Source organism: Lynx canadensis, chromosome X (genome assembly GCF_007474595.2).
Source record: "Lynx canadensis isolate LIC74 chromosome X, mLynCan4.pri.v2, whole genome shotgun sequence".
Classification (NCBI taxonomy): domain Eukaryota; kingdom Metazoa; phylum Chordata; class Mammalia; order Carnivora; family Felidae; genus Lynx; species Lynx canadensis.
Genome location: NC_044321.2, coordinates 89252161 through 89275158, shown reverse-complemented (window position 1 = coordinate 89275158; position 22998 = coordinate 89252161). Strand labels below are relative to the sequence as shown.

General features: G+C 43.5%; 1 protein-coding gene across 1 annotated transcript in view; it reads left to right on the top strand.

Moving 5' to 3' along the window:
• Positions 1–22998, top strand: part of TRPC5 (transient receptor potential cation channel subfamily C member 5) — a 152191-nt gene that overhangs the window by 13907 nt on the left and 115286 nt on the right. Inside the window, exon 2 of the mRNA XM_030306324.1 lies at positions 3742–4140. Within this exon, the coding sequence (XP_030162184.1) occupies positions 3763–4140 (378 nt within the window). The 5' untranslated portion in view covers positions 3742–3762. The remainder of the gene's footprint in view (positions 1–3741; positions 4141–22998) is intronic.

Genomic DNA, 22998 nt, shown 5'->3' with positions numbered 1-22998 from the left:
CGATTTAGTTAGCTCCCTTCCTTCTCATCTTGCCCTAGGATACATTTGTCTTCAGTTTACCCCACAGCTTTGCCTTACTCAAGTGGGCACAGATCTTCCTTCGGCAACAGTGCTTAGCACAGCATCACTCGTGACCCCAACTGAAAATACATCTAGCCTTTTCTCCCATGGTTACCTCTTAAGTGGCAAATGGGCAGCGAGCATTTAAGATCATTTTGCAGATGGGACAACTGAGGTTGTGAGCGCTTGCCTTTTAGCTCACCTCTCATCTTTGTATCTTATCATAGTCTGAAAACTGTGCTCCTATCAATTTCTCCCAACTAGGCCATGATCCATCTCACTACTATTGTTCTTATGTTATGTAGGGCCTGGACCACCCTCACATTTTCACATTGCCTTTTTTTTTTTATTTTTTAAGATTTTATTTTTAAGCAATCTCTATACCCAACATGGCACTCAAACTCAACCCCAAGATCAAGAGTCACAGGCTCTACCCACTGAGCCAGCTAGGTGCCCCCACATTTGTACTTTTAATTCATCCTTCAAGAACTCACTAAAGAGCTACCTCCTTCATGAAACATTCTCTGAGTTCTCCAGCCTTCACTGAGCCCTTCCTAAAATCCCAAAGTATCAAATCACTACCACATAATTTAGCCCTTCATTCCATGACCATGCCAACCTTTCTCAGCTAGATTGCATTTGTTCATTAAACATTCATCTGTTGAGCACCCATCATGTTCTAGACCCCATTGCAAGTGCTGGGAAGACAGGAATCAAGGTACTCAGACCCTAGTGGCATAAAGACAAACATGCTATTAGGTGACATTGGAGAAATGTCATCCAAGTACCAGTGGAGAACTCAGAGGGAGATTGGCTAACCTTCTGAAGGTGTTGGGGGTGGAGTGGGGGGACTTCACAGAGGAGGAGAACTATGAGCAAGGTGCTGAAGCCGAGAAGGAATTTGTTAAGTGGAGAGAGTAGGATGAAGCTATGTGCAAAGACATGGTCATTAAAGGGCCACTCTGAGAGCATGGCTCAGTATGGCTAGAACTTAGGTTGGGATGGAGAAAGATGAGAGAATATCATGGAAGGTTTACTCATTCATTCACCAAATATATATCAAGTATCCAGGATGTGCCAGGAACTTGGCTAGGTGCAGGTGCTATAAAAACAGGACAGATGCAGTCCCTGAACTTGAGATTTAAAGCAAATTGGACAGAAGAGGTGATTATCCAGTAAGACAAAGAAATATGTCACTACAGGGGCACATGGGTGGCATCCGACTTTGGCTCGGGTCATGATTTCATGGTTTGTGGGTTCAAGTTTCGCATCGGGCTCTGTGCTGACAGCTCAGAGCCTGGAGACTGCTTCCAATTCTGTGTCTCATTCTCTCTCTGACCCTCCCCCACTTGTGCTCTCTCAAAAATAAACAAATGTAAAAATTTAAAAACAATTCAAAAAAGAAATATGTCACTACAAATTGTGATAAGCATTAAGAAGGAAAAGAATACAAAGGAGAGAAGACTATGAAGGCACCACTTTAGAAAGAGTGGTTGGTGAGTGCTGCTCTGAGGAGGTGACATTTGGTTGAGACCTGAAAGATTAAAAGAGCTGGAGAAGAGTGTTCCAGGAGGTAATCAAAGGTCTTGAGGTGGCCAAAAGCTTGGCATGTGGGGGGACTCAAAAGCAGCTGCACAAGGCTAAAGAATAGTGGATGAGGGTGAGAAGTTGGAGAGGTAAACACATGAACCAAAACCAAGCAGACCTCAGAAAGGAATGTTGAGTTCATCACAACTAATCAAGGAAGAGCGAAATGGAACCAGATTTGTGTTTTACGGGATAACTTGGGGATGGTGCGGGAGACTCTGTGGAGGGGGAAAGAATGGAGTCAGGATGATCAATTGTAAGGTTGTGGAATGGTTTAGGCGAGAGACGAAGGCATGCACCTATTCTTTCATACCCTCCCCAAGTGACTAACACAGCACTAGGCCTACTGATGGCTTCCGGCGTGTTCATATAATATAAATACATAAATATATATAAATAAATAAATACAGATAAATAAAATAAATATAAATAAATATAAACTGAATCCAGTTGTTGAGTCTCTCTTCAGGAGATCACACTGTCTCTTCTTCCTCCCCTCTTTTTGTTTATAATGGAGATGGGGAGGCGGGGAGGCAGTCTACAATTAGGATTATTAAAGTCATTAGCTGTTTAGTGACAAATGCTTACTCTAAGTGCCACTTTCCTCAGCCACTGCTGAGTTACTTGAAAGTAGCACAGAATATCAGTGCGTATCAAGACAGCCAAACAGAGATGTGGATGCAGAGAGAAATTTGTCCTTTGGGCCTGTTCAGGGTATGAGGTGACACTCACCTTCAAATACTAACTTCCCAGAAGACCACAGGCACATGAATTGCAAATGCCACTCGGTATAATATATGCTTCTCCCTTTGCCAAAGCAGGGATGTAATTACCTGGAAGACTGAGGCATATGTCATGTCTTCATCTTCTCTTCCACCCAGCAGATGACACAAGTGGCCCTTTATCACATTTCCATTTCCTCTTGCAAGCAAAATACTTCAGTAATGAGACACTTCAGTGGGTCCAGCCAAACTCAGCCTCCAGAGGGTCCTGGAGGTCCCCGCGGTGGGAGGGAAAAGGGAGCCAATCACCTTATGGATCTGAGCCTCATCTTCTCCCCTGGGGAGAATAAGCATTCCTATCTCACAGGGCTAGTAGGAGGAGGTCAGTGAGGAATGTGCATGAATTTGATCTGAAACAGTATAGAGGCAAGAACTCTATACTGCCGTTCATTCTATGCAACTGAAGGCCAAGACTGTCTTTTTTTCTTGGTTTCCCGGAGAAAGTTAAACACATTGTAGGAATTCAGTAATAGGTTTTACTTTAAAATCACTTCCATTGAAATCGGGTTTTAGATGTGGTGCATGTAAAACAGACCATTCACTTCTCAGAACTGAATCGAACAGATTATCGGATCCATAAGCTCCTTGGTTTCAAGCGGTAGAGGAAAAATCATGAATCGGCAGAGGGGGGTATGTGACTTTGGCCTATCAGAGCCAATACCCATTCCCCACTGAGAAGCAGCAAAAAACAGGGCTTCAGGTAGCATGAAAAGTGGATTTTAATACAGGGTCTACATCTGGGGAAGCTGCAATGTGACACTGAAAATTAGCACCAGCCCATAGGCCCAGGGTCTAAAGAAAATTGGCCAATGGTCGCTCTGACAATCAGCAGTATTATCATGAGTATCTTCAGACAGCAGAAGGGAAGGGAGGAATTAATTTGCGCCATGTCTTGGGAGGTTTACACACTGCCAGTTGCTCTGATAGTATATTATCTCATTTGACTCTCACAATAGCTTTATGAGGAAGGAATTCTTTAGCACAGAGCCTGGTACACAGTGAGCTATAACTAAATGATAACTGCCACTAATGCTATTAATATATTGATAACATTAATAATAATAGACCGAAGCACAATGGGCTTGAGCAACTTATCCAAGGTCACAGAGCTGGAAAAGGCAGGATTTGAACCCAGGATTTGAACCCAAATGTCTGGGCTTCTTTTGCTATACCACTTTGCAAGAAGAGAAAGATCATGGGGGAAAAACAGTTGAGGATTTTCCAACCGCTTAGCCATGCTGCCTCCATAAACTGACCAGTTGAAACCTTCAGGCACCTAAGCATCTCTTTGGTCTCCCTCTCTCTCACTCAGGTTGCTAAGTTGCTATGAACCATGGCCCAACTATACTACAAAAAAGTCAACTACTCACCTTACAGAGACCGTATCCCCCTGCAAATCGTGAGGGCTGAGACAGAGCTCTCTGCAGAAGAGAAGGCGTTCCTCAATGCTGTGGAGAAGGGGGACTATGCCACCGTGAAGCAGGCCCTACAGGAGGCTGAGATCTACTACAATGTCAACATCAACTGCATGGATCCTCTGGGCCGGAGCGCCCTGCTCATTGCCATTGAGAATGAGAATTTGGAGATCATGGAGCTACTGCTGAACCACAGCGTGTATGTAGGCGATGCATTGCTCTACGCCATCCGCAAGGAGGTGGTGGGAGCTGTGGAGCTTCTGCTCAGCTACAGGCGGCCCAGTGGAGAGAAGCAGGTAAGAGAAATCCCTACAGGCTGGGAAATAGCCGGGAACAATAAGGCCCCGGGATCAGAAGCCTTGAAAATAGGGAAGGTTAGGTAGGCTGGCATTAAGTAGCCTTAGCATGGCAACCCTCTGCTCTCAGAAATCGCATCAGTGATCTCAGGTGGCATCCTAGAGCGACTCTGCGTGGCCCACGCTAGGTCTTCCTCATTTGCCTTTTCTTTGTGAGCATTTGCCCGTATACATTCAATACATGGCAACCCAGAAGTGTGCTCTCCATTTCCAGAACATCCAAGCTCCTACCCTCCCTGGCCTCTGCTCTCTAGCCTCATTTTCTTCCTCTACTCAAAGATTACAATCTAGAAAAGAAGAGGCCAACCACAGACCTGGGAGTTTTCCTTCTCACCGGTCTCTCTCCCGGACAATGACAGAAGACCTTTAAATGTGAATACCGTGGTGCACGTGCAAATGGATATAGGGGTTCATGTATTTTCCCAGTACCTGTGATACGACTACATTCCACCCCAAATGTTTGGGGGGTTGCCTCTGTGACTCTCCTATCCTCCAAAGCACTTAGGTTTAATACTCTGGAGTCATCTTTGAGTTCTTCCCCTTCCTTGCCTCTATGTCCAATCCCCAAGCCCTGTGGTTTCTTTCGCTCCAATCTCTTACATACTTTCTTTCCTCCCACCACTCTCCCTGTGTTCCTCATCATCTCCCTCCTAGCTGAGGGATTCTCAAAGTGTGGTTCTTGGACCAGCAGCATTAGCATCACCAGGGGAACTTGTTAGAAATGCAAATGCAAATCCTGAATCAGAATCTCTGGGGGTGAGGCCTACCAAGCTGTGTGTTGACCACCCCTCCAGGGGATCCTGATGCACACTCAGCTTTCAGAATCACTGCCCCAGACTGACATGAAAATCTTCTAACTGGATTCTCTGCCGATAGCCCCTTTCTTTCTCACAAGCCTTCCTGGACAACGATGCCGGCTTATTCTTCACAGCACAGCATAACAATCCTGCCATTGTTACCCACCCTTTCAGTGACTACAAGCTCTCATTAGAAGAGAAACCAGTGCATGAAGCCTAGCGCTCAATACCCTTCAGTAATGGTCTTTTCATGTCCTGTCTCCTGCAGGTTTCTCCTAAACCCCTCAAGTCAGACAGGTCTCTCCACTCTCTTCCTTTGGAGCATAGTAGGGACGAAGTAGGGAGAAAGATATAGTAGGGACAAAAAAAATACAGTATCATCAAACATGGAATACGACAATGCATTAAAAAGCAAAAACAAAAAACAAAACAAATATTGGCGCCTGGGTGACTCAGTTGGCCGAGCGTCCGATTTCGGCTCAGGTCATGATCTCACGGCTCGTGAGTTCGAGCCCCGCGTCAGGCTCTGTGCTGACAGCTCAGAGCATGGAGCCTGCTTCGGATTCTGGGTCTTCCTCTCTCTCTGTGCCCCTCCCCCGTTCAGGCTATCTCTCTCTGTCTCTCAAAAATAAATAAACATTTTTTAAAATTTTAATAATTAAAAAAGCAATAAAATAGTAAAAATCAAGCCCCAAACTGCAAAGTGCTCAGATAATGAGAACACTTCAGATCAAACCTTATGGGTCATGGCCAAAGCTCGGCTTAAAGGGAAGTGGAGCTTTACTGTTTGCCTGCCTGGTTAAACAAAAAGAATGAAAGTACTTAAGTGATAACTCTCAGACTAAGAATTGGAATGGATAGAACAGGAAGAAAGACAGATGAAAAGTTCCTTGAATAAAGGGCCTGAATGCCTCCGTTCTCCACCAGCATTTCATACAGCGCAGCTGTAACCCCACACTACGAAAGTGCCTGCAATATCACGGGCACTCAATAAACACTTATTTCATGAACAAATAGTATGCAGCCAGCACCATGCTAAGTAACTTACACCACTTGGCTCATTTAATCCCCCCAGCACCTCGGTTAGGTAGACACTATTATTACTGCCCCCATTCTACCCATAAGAAGAATTGAGTCACAGTTAAATCAGTTGTCCAAGATCACAGTTCAGTGTCAGAGCCAGGATTCAAACCCAGGCCACCTAACCCCTAAACCTACCCTCTTAACCACTTGGCTATACTGCTTCTGTGGCAATCTAAGTCTTGGGATTCGCAGAACAGAGTTCTGAGACAGGGTAGACCCGTGAAGGATCAAGAGCTCTCTGGAAAGGACAGGCCAGAATTTGGATGAAGAGCAAAGCAGAGAGGTATGAATATGTTCCCTACTGAGTCCACATCACCATTCCTATCAAAACTGATTTGTTCTCTGCCCCATCTCACCACAGCCCTGCTAAGGGTAGGAGTGATTTAACTGCGTTACTCTGGGGGCGCCTGGGGGGTTCAGTCGGTTAAGCATCCAGTTTCGGCTCAGGTCATGACCTCACAGTTTGTGGGTTCGAACCCCGCATCGGGCTCTGTGCTCACAGCTCGGAGCCTGGCGCCTGCTTCCGATTCTGTCTCCATCTCTCCCTGCCCCTCCCCCGCTCGTGCACTGTCATTCTCTCTCTCTCTCTCTCTCTCTCTCTCTCTCTCTCTCAAATATAAACATTAAAAAAATGTTTTAAAAACTGCATTACTCTGAACTAAGGCTTACCCAGACACCCTACCCTGTGATGATCTTGCCCACCCCTGAGATTATGCAGTCATTAGCTCTATCCTTCCATTGACACCACTCACACACAACTGTGTACGATTGGTCAGCCTCACTTGTGTAAATGTCTGGTCTCTGTAACTAGATTGTTTCTTAAATGTCAGGCATAATCTAATGCCCAACTGTTTCCATGTTTCCCCCAGTAGTACCTAACCCAATGCCTAGTATATAATGGGTGATAGATAAATATTTGCTGATGAATAAGGAAGAGCTATGTGTATCTCTCGGACATCCTGCACGTTCAGCTTCATAACTGTTGCGAAAGAGAGCAGAGCACAGGGGGGTTTCCAAAGAGGGGACTAGCAATACTTTCGGAGTTTTGAAAACAGGCCATGTCTTTATTTGATGACCCCCATTTCCCCCATCTTTCCCCAGTGCCCTGGCAAACTCTGGGGAAGAAAGGCACCAGGAAAACTCACTCCAGGGTACAATCTAAGGCATGACCTCCCCTGGAGAAAGGCAGAGCTTAACTCACAGGAATGAACCACTAATGGTGAAATGTCAGGCGTATGGAACAGGGGTGAAACTGTTTGGGACAGGCTGTCTTTTCCCAAGATCCTTTCAGACACCGCCAGTGTAAGACCTCCTTTGTCCATATTTGAATATCATACCATATGTACAAAGGCACACAGCCATCGGCCCCAGCTCCAAGTCTTTTCGGCAGATTTCCCTTCCTCCTCTCTCTCTCCCAACCCCCACCACCAGCCTCTGCTAAATTTTATTTTCTCCCATTGCTCTGACAATCACTGTGGGAAGTCATATGTCAGTAACTATAACAACAGGCCGCCACCGTGCTGAAGTTCTGCCTTTCTGGGAAATAGAATCAGGATTTGTTTACCTGGGAGCAAGTCAGGGATGTGAGCAAACACAGGCCTCCTGAAGGACCGCAGGTCCAGCTGGGTAGGCCACTCCCAGGAAGGTGCCCCTCCCACACCCAGAAGCCAAACACCTGGCCTTTTTCACTGGCCCTCCCCCATGTCGCCAAGAGATTGGGCACAGCTGACCTCCATCAATCTTGGATGGATAAACTGGGGCCCTCTTTGGCTTTACTTGGCCAAGGGCTTGGCCTCAGGCTGGCAGCGAGACCCCTTCTGCTCAGCCCATCCTGCTCTTCTCCCTCTTCAAGCCTATCAAAAGTGCTCTCAGGTAAAGATCAAAGGCCAGGCATAAATGTCTGACACTGGCTTCAAGTATCAGCACTCATATGGAAAACTGCATTTTTAATAGGGACCAAATCTTAAAGTCAAAATGGTGATGCTTTATCAGAATTCTCTGCACCAGACAAGTATAAGACTGCGTGTGTGCGTGCGTGTGTGTGTGTGTGTATGTGTGTGTGTGTGTGTTGTTCTGGGGTCTTCTGGCTGCTCCAAAAATCTGACTCTCTTGGCAGATTTTGTGACTCCTTAGGGTAAACACTCTTAAATAATTCTCAGAATTCAAAATTTTTGCACTACAGAAGGCTTAATACCAGCCAATTTCTTGTACATCAAGCCTTTTTCCTTTGGCGCACTGACTCTGGGAGCAGAGTCTTGTACCTGTGTATGGTCAAAACCAGCTCAAAGATTAATCATTGTGCATATGGCGAACTTGTCAAAATACAGACTCTTGAGCCCCTACAGGTCCAGAGGCTTGGGGTTGGAGCCCGGAACCAGCATTTTAATAAGCCCGCCCTCACCCATTTCTAGGTGAAAGGTCTATGGACTTCTCTGTATCTGTTTCCTAGGCTGCCATAACAAATTCCCACTAACTGGGAAGCTTAAAATAAAAGAAATGCATTCTCTCATGGTTCAGGAAGCCAGAAGTCTGAAATAAAGGTATTGACAGGGCTGGTTCCTCCTGGAGACCCTAAAAGAGAATCTGTTCCATGCCTTCACTTGTAACCGCATCACTCCAATCTCTGCCTCCATCGTCGCACAGAGTTCTCCTCCGTGTCTCTTCCTTGTGTCTCTGGGTCCTGATCCCCCTCTCCTTTCTAAGACACCAGTCATTGATTTAGGGTCCACCCTAATGCACGATGACATCATTTTAACTTGACATCTGCAAAGACCCTTTTTCTAAATAAGGTCACATTCATAGGTACTGGGGGTTAAGAGGTGAGTATATCTTTTGAGGGGACTCCATTCAACCCACTAAACTCTCCATGAGAAATACTACTAGGGAAGTGGTTTTCAGACATTTTCAGAAGCAGAGCCTTTCATTAAATGAAATCCTTCCCAGAAGTAAAATAGGCAAACAGACCCAAGCAGAGCTGGCCTAGTTTAAGTGCAGATCAGGGCCCAAAGCCCCACTTGTTCACACACACACACACACACACACACACACACTCCTATCCCTCCGTGGTCCCTGAGGAGCAAGCATAGCTGGACAGCCACTCGTCTAGAAGACAGGATGACAGAGTCTAATTCAGAGTTTGAGGTACTAACCAGCTTGCAGCTAACAGGATGACCTTGGGCAAGACCCAAGGTGTTTTACACCTGTCCAGTTACAGAATCACCCTACGACTAAATTTCCTCATGTATAAAATGAAGGGAACAATACCTAATCTAGGGGCTTGTCATTAGGATGAAATAAGGTACATTAAAGTCTTTTGAAAATAAATTTAAATGCTAGACAGAGGTCAATGACTATTATTTTCAGCCTCACTCTATCAATTTGACTTAGCCAGTCATATTGTGTGGAGAGACCAGCTGGCAAGTGGCACTCATCACAAGGAACGACTAATACAATGAGAGAGAGGCTGGTGAGCGGGCTGGCTCAGTTCACAGATTACCTCCTTCTGCCCGGCCTTAATGACAATGGTCTCCCTTCTGCTGTTAGGCAAGCTGTATGACCTCAAAGTCACCCCTCCTTGTTCAGTGGTGTCTAAGGATTTAAGCAACAGGGAAGTAGAACTGCTGGCCTTTGCATCAACAGCCCACCCAAAGAATTTTCTTTCTTGGTCACTTGCGTCAGTGCAGGCAGGCGGAAAGAGGCTAAGCCAACCTTCTCCCCAAGGCCCACCCCTCTGGGCTCTGCCATAATTACTCATTTGTCTGTGGCAGATGGCTCCAAATTAAAATTGGTCTCACAGATGAGCTAGTGAGATTAAGTTTCAACAACACTGATAAGTGTTTGTGTTAAGATTGTAGAAAATCAGCAATGAGACACTACATTTACTCCCTTCTCCTGCCTGCCTCTTGGTCTCAGGGAGAGATTGCACAGTGTGGAGGGGCACCCTGAGGGCCTGGGCAAAGGTGACTGAGGCACAGAGAGAGGACCTAAAGAGTCTAACCTCTAAATCTCCAACACTCAATATGAGAGCAGAAAGTAAAGGAGAGAATTGCCGTTTATTGGATAGGTTTCCTTAATCTCTCCAGACCTCAGTTTTTTCATCTGTAAAGGAGAACAATAATGGAGTCCACTTCGTAGAGTGATAGCTGGAATTAAGTGGACTAATGCACATATATTACTTAGAACAGTGCCTGACACAGAGTAAACACTCAATGAGTAAGTAGCTAATACTGCTCCTACTTCTACTAGCTGAAGCCATGCTGATATCACATGCTAGCTAATCTTATTTACTAATTGTTTTTTAAATGTATTAAGCACCCACTAGCACATCATAGCTGAGAGTTCAGACTGAGTGACCTTGAAAAAGTTGTCCACTGTGACTCAGCATCAGTTTTCTTACCTGTATAACGGGGATAATGATATTGCCCATGTCACAGATTGTTGCAAGATTTATGTGAGAACTATTTTTGAACATTTGGCATAATTTGTGATCCATAGCATTTGCTATATAATACCCATATCATTAGCATTAATACAGAATAGTAGTAACATTATTAACTCTTTGTTACCTGACTTGCCCAACAGTAGGTATCTACCTTTATAGTAGTCTGAGTAACAGCTTTCATTCTCTGATTTTCATTCCAAAGTCAAAGTTCTAGATCAAAAACATGGGGTGTGTCAATCAACTCAAGAAAATAAATCAGCCAAGGCATCTGGGCGGCTCAGTTGGTTGAATGTCCAACTCCTGATTTCAGCTCGGGTCGTGATCTCACAGTTCATGAGTTCGAGCCCCACTTCGGGCTCTGCGCTGACAGCTTGGAGCCTGCTTGGGACTCTCTCTCTCTCCCTCTTTCTCTCTCTCTCTAAATATATGAATAAACTTTAAAAAAAAGAAATCAACGACTTCTTTGGAAGAAAATTTCAAAATGACTGCATCACATCATAGTGGCCAAGCTGACAAACTGAGTTACTTCCTCTCATGTATCTTTGTTGATTTTCAGTAGACAAGGCCTACTGCACTCACAGAGCAGAACTATAGAGAGTTTGAAAATCATGTGGTCTGAAATTAACATGTCCAAGGTCACTTAGCTGAGTCCAAACTGGCACAAATGCTTCCTGTCTCCCAAGCCACTCTTTCTACTACTCCGCTCTGCCTCTGAGGGATCATCAGAAGTGGTGACAATTACAACAAAGCTGAAAATAAACAAAGCAGCTCCAAGTCGTGTCTCTCTGGAACAACTCATTGATGACAGAGTTTCAGCAAATGATTAACTCTCTTCAGTTCAATTCAATTGTCTAAGTATTTTTGACTGCTAATTATATGCCTCACAGTAAAACTGAAAGATACAGTTAGTGCCCTCAAGAAATTTATAGATTCGTGTGGAGAACAGACGTGCACATGGTGTCCAACCAGCCCCTGCCCCTCTTAGTGAGCATGGCCTTCTGTGTTCCAAGGGACACAAAAGATATGATAGTGATATTCACCTCTCAGAAAGAAAAGAAAAACATAATTACTTAAACCTGGTTTCAAGAAGCCCAAGGGAGCTGGCTGCATAACACCTCACAAAGAAGAATCCCTAAAGTAGTGTAAAAAGTAAATCACTAAATAAAAACACATGCGACTTTTTAGCCATGCTCCCTCCCCCCCTCCCTTCAGGGTTACCACCAACTCAGGGCTTCCTTTCTACAGCTTTACACTCATGGTAGACATACGTATGTCCAGTTAGGAAGTTTCTTATTCTGCTCTGTCCTAGGGCAGGTATATCTCATCTGCGTGTGATATTCTACCCCCCCCCTTCACCTAATATGTTCAGTTGTCTAAAAGGCAGCCAATGTTTGTCTCCTTTTCACCCCAGGCTCCTCTCCTCACTGCTATTGGTTTTTCCAGCTTATACCTCTTGTTGCAAATTAGTTCAAGTGTGAAATATCGGTGCAAAACTCATAGCTCTCCTTCCATCTCCCTTCCCAGCTGTCCTATCCCAGTGCACCAAACACTACCTTGTTACTGTGCCTTTCCATATGCCAACAAAAGCCATGGGACAGAAATAGAACAGTGCAAGCAAATGTACGCTACATCATCTAAAATGTGTGATGTGGACAATACAGGAAGATACTCCAGACACAAGTAGACACAGGGGTTTTAAGGGAGGAACATTTTTAAGAAATAGGCTTTGAGCTGGAAAGGAAGAAAAGGATGGCACACTGGTCAGGGGGAAGTGAATGAGTAATGTTGGGGGAGTTGGAATGACGGTGGCCTGTTCACAGTGGCTGCTGGAGTGAAGGGTTGGTGATGAAAGCAGTGCTTGGGACGCCATTACCCTCATGATGGAAGGTGCCAAATACCTCACTCAGAGTCAGGGCACTGGGCCAGGTATGCCCTGAGTCTTATCATAAACAGCAGTTGTTGGGTTCCTGTGCTCATGTATCTGCCCTCCTTCTTTTTTTCTCTGATCCTAGTTGGAGTAGAGGGGAATTAGTCTGTGGTCACTGGTTGAACCACTCCTTAGTTGGGACCTTGGTGAATAGTCACCATCATCCCAGCTCATTGTCACTGGTCCTCTGACTGGAAGCTGGGGCAGAGGGGACTGAAATGGGATGAAGCCAGAGGGGTGCCTGGGTGGCTCAGTCAGTTAGGTGTCTAACTCTTGATTTTGGCTTAGGTCATGATCTCACAGTTCATGAGATGGAGTCCCCCGTCAGGCTCTGCACTGAGTGTGGAGCCTGCTTGGATTCTCTCTCCTTCTCTCTCTGCCCCTCCCCACTCATACTCTGTCTCTCGAAATAAATAAGTAAGTAAACAAACAAACAACAAAAGAAGCTGGACCCACCGATAACCCAGGGGACTGGTTGAACAGTGCTACCCCTCAGCAAGTATTTGTGAGGAGCTGGCCATACGGATCTTTGACTCTTTCCCCTTTCATCTACTTCCCCAAATGACATTCTCTCCCTCCTCTCTTCCAGTCCCTCTCCATATGCACAGTTCCAATGTTGGTGTCCCACTTTAATCTCATTGGCTGACGACTTTCGTAGCTTCCATGATATCATGCCTACATGGTTCCTCCTCCTTCTCTGCCCACTGCCTTTTAGTCTCTTTTTCAGAATCCCTATTTTTTTCTTCCTTCAATACTGGTGCTGCCTGGAGTTCTATCACTTCTCCCTTTGTAGCTCAATATCTATCATGTGATCTATAATTTATTTCCCAAGTTTCAGCTAGACATGCCCGCCTAGATGTACCCCAAACATTTAAAATTCACTATGTCTAGGGGCACCTGGGTGGCTCAGTCGGTTAAGCATCTGACTCTTGGTTTCAGCTCAGGTCATGGTCTTGTGGTTTGGGGGTTCGAGCCCCACATTGGGCTCCGTGCTGATGGTGTAGATCCAGCTTGGGTTCTCTCTCTCCCTCTCTCTTTCCCCCACTCATTCTCTCTGTCTCTCAAAAATAATCTTTTTAAAAAATTTTTTTTTAAATATAAAATAAAATTCACTACATCTAATAATAAAAATAGTAAGCACCAATTTGCACTTACTGTGTGCCAGGCACCATTCTACGTACATAAGCTACATTCACTTGTCTGATACAGCCATCCTGCGAGATAATTCTATTACTCATTTTTACAAATGGGTGCGTTAAGGCACAAAGAGGCTAAATAGCTTTCCCAAGCTTATGCAACTAGTAAGTAGACCAACTGGGATTCAAACTGAGGCAGCATGGCTGCAGATTCTGTGTTCTTAATGCCGGCGCTAGCCTCACTTTGCCCTCTAGGTCCTCCTCGGCATCCAGTGTATCCTCTCTCAGCTGATGGCACCCATATCCCTCCCGTCATCCCTCCAGTGTTCTAGATTCGAAACCGTGCCGTTGTCTTCATCTTAACCCTCTTTCGGCCACCACACCAAGTTGAGTACTAAGTCCCTTTCAATAACTTAATTGAAGAGAGGAGGCAAACCTATCAACAATTAGTCAAAATATAAGTGCTGTTAGAGGTAAGAAAGTACTGTATGTACCCAAGCATTAGTATCTGATCATGTCACTCAAATGGTCAACGTTCCTCCTTATTTCCTATAGAATAAATTTCAAAATGTGGGTGCAGGGTTGAAGGTTTGAGGAAAGAGGGTTGGCAATTCATGCTGAATTGTCACTGATAAATCCAGCCCTAAGCTTGGAGGCAGAGAGAGTCCAACAGACAAGGCATGTTAATGAAAGTGGTTTCTTCTACCAGAAGAAACTCTCCAGAGTCAGAAGGACAGCCACTTTAGTGAGGGCCTGGATTTCAGGCATCTGCTGGTAAACATACACTTGGTTGCCATTGGCAGGATTAAATGACCCTAATCTGGCAGCTATTCTCTATTCTAAAAAAGTATGTCAGCCCTCTGAAGTCCTCCCTACAGGGAAGGTAATCAGGATCATGAATAAAGGAAAGCTTGTTTCACCATACTATCAGTGGATTATTATTGCCAGTCCGTTCGTTTAAAAAAAAAAAAAAAAAAGGTGGGGGCGGGGGGGGGTTGCTGTGAGCCAGGTAAGAAAAAGGCACTGAAAGAACTGTCCAAAGAAATACAAGTCAGAGAAGGGAGAGGAACATGGTACCATTGACAAATCTCCTGTGAGTCTACCTCCTTTAACTCTCCTCCAGAAAAGGGGGGTGATAACCCAGAGCAAACACTTCTGCAGCTGGAGAGTGGAATTTGTGAATCCTCCTCTCCTCTTCTGCTCTTCAAGGGCAACCGGGAGTGATTTGATGTTGGGCAACATCAGCTCCATTATCTATATGAGAATTGTGGATAGAACTGTGGAGCTAAAAATGGCCTCGAGATCCTCCAATCCATCCCCTTGTCATCGAACAGCCTGATAGTCTCTTCTCACCTGCCAATGGGCCTAAATGGGGAAGGCGTCAAGCCCTACTAGGCAGCCAGAATGTAGAGCAGTTTGGGCTCTGTCTACCCAAGCAAAATGAATATGTGCCCTATTTACTCAAGCAGTTTTCTCCCTTTCCCCCTCCATTATTTCTCAACTCTCAAACTGAGGTTATTCAAGCATCTGGGCCCCAGACCACCACCACCCTTCTCCACAGCCATGTTCATTTTAAAGTTTTTGTTGTAACAATAATACATGTTGTTACTCTCAAAACTCACTCCCTAGAAGCCATCATTATGAACAATATAGGTGTGTCCTCCTAGGTATTCTCTATGCATATTCAAACAAACATATACACGCACACACACACACAGAGACTTCTTTGCACAAATGCTCTGCAACTTGCTTCTTTTTCTGTAACGACACACGGTGGACATCTTTCCCTCTGAAGGTATTTATCTTTACCATAATCTTTTTAATGGCAATATTGCATTATATCATACAAATGTGCCATATTTCTTTAACCGGTCCTCTATTAATGAACTCTTAAATTGTTCAAGGATATTTAGGTTTTTGATTTTTGATTTAGGTTTTTGAATTTTGCTTTTTTCTAAGCACTACTGTGATGAATACCCGTGTGTGTCCTTGAACACTTGTGTGATTATATCTGTAAGGGAAATTCTTAGTCATGAAGATTATGGAATCATAGAGTATGCGCATTATTTAATTTTTATTTCTATTGCCAAATTGCTCTCCTACCAACAGTGTGTGAGAGTGCCTGTTTCTCACATCCTTGGAATCAGAGACTGCAAAAAAGTCAATGATTTGGGGAAATCTTTGTCAATCGGACAGTTAAATATGCTACCTCATTATTGTTTTACATTTGAATTTTTATTATAAGTGGGATTTCACATGCTCTCATATTGTAAGCAATGTGTTCTATTCTGTGAATCAGCTGTTCATTTTTGAACCCATTTTCCTACTAGTGTCTTCATCTTTTTCTTACTGATTTGTCTAAACTCTGCATATTAAGGTCATTAGCACTTTATTCATCCTTTAAAATTAACACCGATGTATTAGAGAATAGTGGTTTACTCAGTTTTACAGCAAGTCTGAAGCAAAGAGCAAAGCTAATTGTATTCAAGATCTTTTAACTTTTTTGCATAAAAGTATACAATTGTTTAAGTGATGCTTAAAATGTCTTAATGTTTCTCTGGTATAAGAAAGCCTGAATGAAAGAGTATTTATGCTTAATCATTCTTTTATTTTTAAGTGTCCAGTTTAGTGCTTAAGTACCTTTGTTCAAAGGGAAGAAACTCTTTATGTCTCTTATAGCTAGGATTCACCAAGTTGGAGGCATAAAAGGGACCAGACAGGCTTATACCTCAAGCACAAAGGAAGTAGAAATGAAACAGAAACAGGAAGAAGGGTTTGTCTTTAGCAGAGGAATGAGTTCTTATACCCAAGCAATGACAAAAATCCATTTAATCCATTCTTTGCCCTGACTCATTGGCAGCATAATAGCTACTTCAGAAAAAAAGGGAAGTATCAAATTATACGGGAAAACATTTTCCCGAATTTCCTTAGTAGGGAGGAAACATATGAGAGAGGAAATGTAACATGACAAGCCTATACTATTTCTGGTCTAAACTCTTTTTTTTTTTTTTTTTTTTATTATTTTTGGGACAGAGAGAGACAGAGCATGAACGGGGGAGGGGCAGAGAGAGAGGGAGACACAGAATCGGAAACAGGCTCCAGGCTCCGAGCCATCAGCCCAGAGCCTGACGCGGGGCTCGAACTCACGGACCGCGAGATCGTGACCTGGCTGAAGTCGGACGCTTAACCGACTGCGCCACCCAGGCGCCCCTGGTCTAAACTCTTCAAATTGTCTACATTGATTAGACAAATAGGATAGTTTCCAAATTCTTTACTCGATGCCATGCTGACGCAATCATCTAGATTAAGAATGTTTTGGGGACACTGAGAGAGTACACAGTACCTGTGTCAAAATAAGATGGTCAGACAACCCTGACAGATAATGCCAGCAGAGATTCTTGATAATGTAGAAGCTTTTAGTGTCATCTTGCCCTGCAGTCAATAAAATGGCATTTAGCCCTAGAATAGAACAACCTTACCAAGTTCAAAGAGGAGAAGCCCTCATTAGACTGATGGTACCAACGACCTCCATTGTTACTCAGAATATTTTTTTTTCCACTTTGATTTCAGAAGAGCTAGGAATTTGGGGAATTCGCAAAGGGGATAAACAAAAATTTCTTGTGATTGAAGTACGTAAACTGCAATTATAGACTCATAATATCTGGAAGGGGCTCAAAGAAAGAATAGAGGAAATCATGAGATTTCCACGACAAGAGCTTTTAAACCTTGAATCACTCCAGACCACCCTAGAATCTGACCATTTCTCATGACCCCTACCTCCTCACCCTAGTCCAAGCAACCATTACCTCTTACTTGGATGATTATCATAGCTTCCTAACTGGTCTCCCTGCTTTCCCTCTCAGCCCCACACAATCTAGTCTTTTCCCAGTGGCAGTCACCTTTTGAAAATCTAAGTCAGACCATGTCATTCTGGTCAAACCCTCCAAAGCCCTTTCCAATGCCTCCAAGGCCCTGCATTATCTGACCCCTGCTCTTTTCTCTCATCTCCTACCACTCTCCCTCACTCGATCTGCTTCAGCGATAGTCGCCTCTTATAGGAATGGTCTAGCATTAGTGCCTTTGCCTGAAATGTTCCTTACCCAAGTAGCTACATGGCTGGCTCCCTTCTTTCCTTTAGATATTTGCTGCAATGCTACCTTATCAGGCAGACCTTCCTTGATCTCTCTACGTAAAAATAATACCTTCCCCATTGCTCCCTACCCCCTTTCCCTGCTTCAAGATTATTAGTAGCACTTATCACCAGCTAACAGATATGTTTGTTGCCTGTATCAGCCTCTCTAGAGAAGTGGCTTTTTGTATTTTGTTCATTTTTGAATCCCCAGGGCCTAGAATAGCTTTTGGAACATGTCATGTACTCCATAAATGTTTTTTATTGAGATATAATTGACATAAAACAGCACATTAGTTTCAGGTATACAACATAATGATTTTATGTTTGTATATGTTGCAAAACGATCATCAACAAAAATAAGTCTAGTTAACATCCATCACCACACATAGTTTGCACTTTTTTCCTGTGATAAAAACTTCTAAGCTCTACTCTCTTAGCAACTTTTAAATATACAATCCAGTATTAAATTATATTAATCCAATATGATTAACTATAATCACCACGCTGTGCATTATATCCCTAGGACTGATTTATTTTATAACTGGAAGTTTGTACCTTTTGGCCAACCTCATCCATTTCTCCTACGTCCTACCCTCTGCCTCTGGCAACCATCAATCTGTTCTCTGTGTTGATGAGTTTGGTGGGTTTTTTTTTTTTTTTAAGTTTCCACACATAAGTGAGATTATACAGTATTTGTCTTTCTCTGTCTGAGGTATTTCACTTGGTATAATGCTTCAAGTCAATTCATATTGTCACAATAAGTGGTTTTATGAATGAGCGAGATGAACAGAATGTCCGACCTGGAAAGATTGTCTAGTTCACCTCCTCCCCATTTTATAGATGGGGACAGTGAGACTCACAGAGGGAAGTGATTTATCCAGGCTCAACAGACTGACTTATATAGCAGAACCAAGATGCATAACTTCGACTTTCACTCGAGCGTTGTTTTCGCTACATTAAAATCACTCTGTCTTTAGGGGCACTTGGGTGGCTCAGTCAGTTGAGTGTCTGACTCTTGATTTTGGCTCAGGTCATGATCCCAGGGTCATGGGATCAAGCCCTGCATCAGGCTCTGTGCTGAGCATGAGTCTGCTTGGGATTATGTCTCTCTCCCACTGCCTGCCTCTCTGTCTCTCTGTCTCTCTCTCTCTCTCTTTCTCTCTCTCAAATAAAATTTAAAAAATCATTCTGTCTTTAAAGCCACCCAGAGTAAATTTTATGGCATTCTATAGTCACACATTCTGGAGTCTGTCTTCCTTGCATCTAACCTAAATCCTTCATCTTATAGGCTAAACAAATTTCAGCTCTTGGTGAAGAGGAAAGACATTCCAAAGATATACAAACCTTCTTGAAATCAAATATTTGTTATTTTAAGGAGCTGGTATTTGCTGTGAACAAAATCCAAGGCAAGGTTTCCAATCTCCGTGGTGCCCCAAAGACTTATACCAATCCCATGAAGCAAACCTCTCTTGTTAGATGACAGGATCTACAGACCCAAGGAAATAAGGCCACAAAAATGTCGCAGTGACAATATCTTTGACTCCACATTAGTACATTTAGTGCAGGAGAGCATTAAAATATATTCTCTAAAACTTAAATATATTTGTGTCTAAAAACCAAGCCTAACAACCCCTCATACTGAATCTGAAATATTCATCCATTATATAGATGTAGTCATAATTCAGAGCTTTTACCAACCAAATAGCCTTCCCTTGGACTACTAATGGGGTACACAGTGGTGAGCCCTGGCTTGTCTTTTGTGCAGTTATTTTTCTGCCTTCCCTCCTGAGAGCTTGATTTCTTTCTGCCAGTGTTAGAATCTCCATCATTTTAATCAGAGACTGCCATGGTTTCTAAATCAGCTGGTTCCCATTTGTAAACCGGAAACAGAACAAGATGAACTCATATATTCTGCCGTCAGTGCTAAGCTTCTATGGGCAATAGCTTGTCTGATCAGAATGGAAACTGTTCTCTGGATCCTAGGACTGACTTCGGAGAAAATGCTATAGATCTCATTTAGGGGAAGTAGCTCAAATAAGCAAGGCTGTCTTTACCTGAAAATCATTCTTTGGCGGTTCCCACTACTTTGGTTCATTTAAAGCACCGAGGAAGAATCCTGAATTCATAATTTCAACTAAATGATTCAACTGGTAGCATCAATTCCATCCTTCTTGGTCTTCAGGACTGGAGAACACAACCCAGTAGGCAGACAGAACAGTGTGGCCTAATAAAAATACCAAGTTGGCATTCTCAATCCTGAGCTCCTTCTTTGGGAACTGGGCTGAAATATTTCCTTGGGTCAGCATCCATAAATTGATCCGATGAGTGAGAAGCCACCTTGTAACAAGAGGGAATGAAATACAAGATAGGAAAGGATGCTTTTTTTTTTTTTTTTAAGCAAGGCAGACTGAACCAAATAGCTTCATTCACAAAAATCAGTATCACAAAGCACTTCAGAGTTAATACTGGTGAGGGCGCCTGGGTGGCTCAGTTGGTTGAGCGTCCAACTTTGGCTCAGGTCATGACCTCATGGTTTGTGGATTCGAGCTTCACATTGGGGCTCTGTGCTGACAGCACGTAGCCTGCTTGTGATTCTCTCTCTCTCCCTCTCTCTCTTTCCCTCCCTGACTTGTGCTTTCTTTCTCTCAAAGTAAATTTAAAAACTTACAAAACAAGAGTTAACGTTGGTGAACTTCTTCCCAATGGTGGGTATAACATGGATGAAGCAACACTGCTACATCCATTGCTGATACAGCCCATTATCATCTCCTCCTCTCCTTACTTTTCCTTTTCCTCCTTTTTGGTTACTCTGGGAGTCTGGCTTCTCACTTTCTCAGCACAGGCCAGAGTACCATGAACTTCACCTCCACGCATGTGGTCAGCCACTTCTGGAGGTCCTGGCCTCCACCCCACACTGACCAAGGGTAGCCTCCTCCTCCAGAGGTATGCCTGCAAGAAGTACCACTTGATCTTCCAGAGTGGTGCCCTCCAGTGGGGCTCCATAAGCCTTGATCTGGGCAACTGTCTCCTAGCCAGTCATCTTGAGGATGGTAGCTCTTCAGTATTGGCAAAGAACTACAGGTCAGCTACTGAACCAACCACAGCCATAGCTGCCACTCCCTTGAAGATGAAGTCAGGAAATAGGAAGGAGTACATCCTCACCGCCTGCTGCATGTTGTGTCACTACTCAAGAAAATATTCTTAATAAAGGGTTCCATACTAGAATGGGCAGCCCATGGGTGCTGAGTCGTGTTTGATGGGGAGGAAGGAAATGTTGCCACCCAATTTCAAAACCATAATATCAGTAGTGAAGAGAAATGAAATGGCATATCACCCCAGGACATATGTGAGCAGAGGCAGAATAGCCATTGGGCAGGAGTGTTAGCAAAAGGATTAAACATCTATTACGAGGCTGGGCTATGTCATCTCCAGCATGTCTTCCAACCCTGCAATTCTGCAATGTGTATACAGGCTGTGGCACATGATATGTTGAACAAAATCTTAGAGTGGAGTTCACATGACGATTCCATTCCTCAACTGTTTATGTAGCCTTAGGCAAATTACTTAACCTTTTTATACTTTAACCTCTTACCACTGTAAAGCAAAGGGATAATACTAAATAATATCACAGGGATGCTGTGAGGAAATGAACAATATTTTGAAACTATTCTAAAACTACTTTATAAAGCCACATTAAATAGGTACTGTACCTGACATACAATTGATATAGTACATAGGCAATAATACAAAGTCCCCATATATATGTAAACCATAGGGGAGTTCACTAATAACTCTACAGGCAGTGATGTCATTGATACATTTCTAGAATAAAACTTTTGAAGTTCTGGTGGATATCTGTTTGGGTGGAGTGCACTTACTTAATCATAGAATCATCAGGATTAAATGAAACATAGTAGCAATCTAGACCATTTCTCTGTCACTGCAATTGATTCAAGGTGCAGTAACCTCTAGCCTCAGAAAGAGTTAAGCACCCCAATGTTAATTTGATGGAGCAGAACCTTTGGCAGGGTATGAAAGAAATACCAAGGCAATTCCGTGCAAGTGTCAATTGCCCCATACTCTTCAAATGTATGTCGGGGGCCCCCAGGGAGTCTGAAATTTATGAATGAATGATATTTATGAGACCACAGATGAAGAAGAGTTTCCTGGGGGCTAAGCCTCCTCCTATCATACCTGATCACCTTTGCTGCTTTTATCTGACAATACACAAATCCCCCACATCTATGGAGCTGAGAGCTGGGTCTTATCTCCTCTCCAATTACACATTGGGGAGTAGAACAATCAAACCTCTGGGAGCCTCAGTCACTGCCTCTTGCAACATTTCAGCACTCTTTGGGATTCTTGTCCCCTATTAACTGAATATGAAGGAGAAATTTAAGCAGTAGTGAATTTAATCGAGAGCCCCAGTGCCTTCTAAGTTCCTTTCATTAGCCCTGGCCTGCATTCCTGAAAAGGTGCCGCAGAATGAAAGACTTCATTGAAGCTCTAAGATATCTGGTTACATGGATCTTTCAGAGAGAGGGGAATGCTTTGCAAGAGACTGAAAGGTCATCCTTACATTTGAAATGTCTGTGCCTTTCCACATTTCAGATTTCAGGCATGTTTGACTTCAGGGAAACAAGGACAAGGCAGTTGATGTCCTCCTAATTCAGTAGTGATCAGCACCAACTTAGCTGTCTCTAGAGAGACCACAACCTACACCTTTAGCCTAGGAGTGTACTGGGAGAAAGACAGACAAGAGACAGAAGAGACAGTAGCCATGCGGTAAAAGCCCCAAGTAGCTCTCCCTTCTCCCATCTCCAACCAGAGGCAGCCAAGCTCCTGCCCCTTTCCTTTAACATTTGGTCTGTTCTGACAAGAATAAAAGGCATTCTGCCTGAGAATGCACTATTGGAAATGCAGCTGCAAGCTCAAAGCAATAAAATTAAAAGTAATGTCAGAGAGAGGAAGAAATTATGGCGGGGGGGGTGACATTTTTCTTGAGTTTTTCCTCTCAAAATTCAACAAAGGGAAAATATATGAGTAAATGCAGTACATTACATGGATATTAGTAAACCTCCGCTTGTCAAAGACTGTTTGGAAAGAACTTGCTTGCGATTGATGGTGTCAGCATGATGGGCATAGGTTCAATCATACAATGATTTAAAGCTGCTTTTCCTATCAACCAAAAGTGACATCTTTTTTTAAACATGATCCATTTCTTATTATGACCCCATAATTTAATCTTGGCCATTGCATACTGCGTAATCACCCATTCCTCG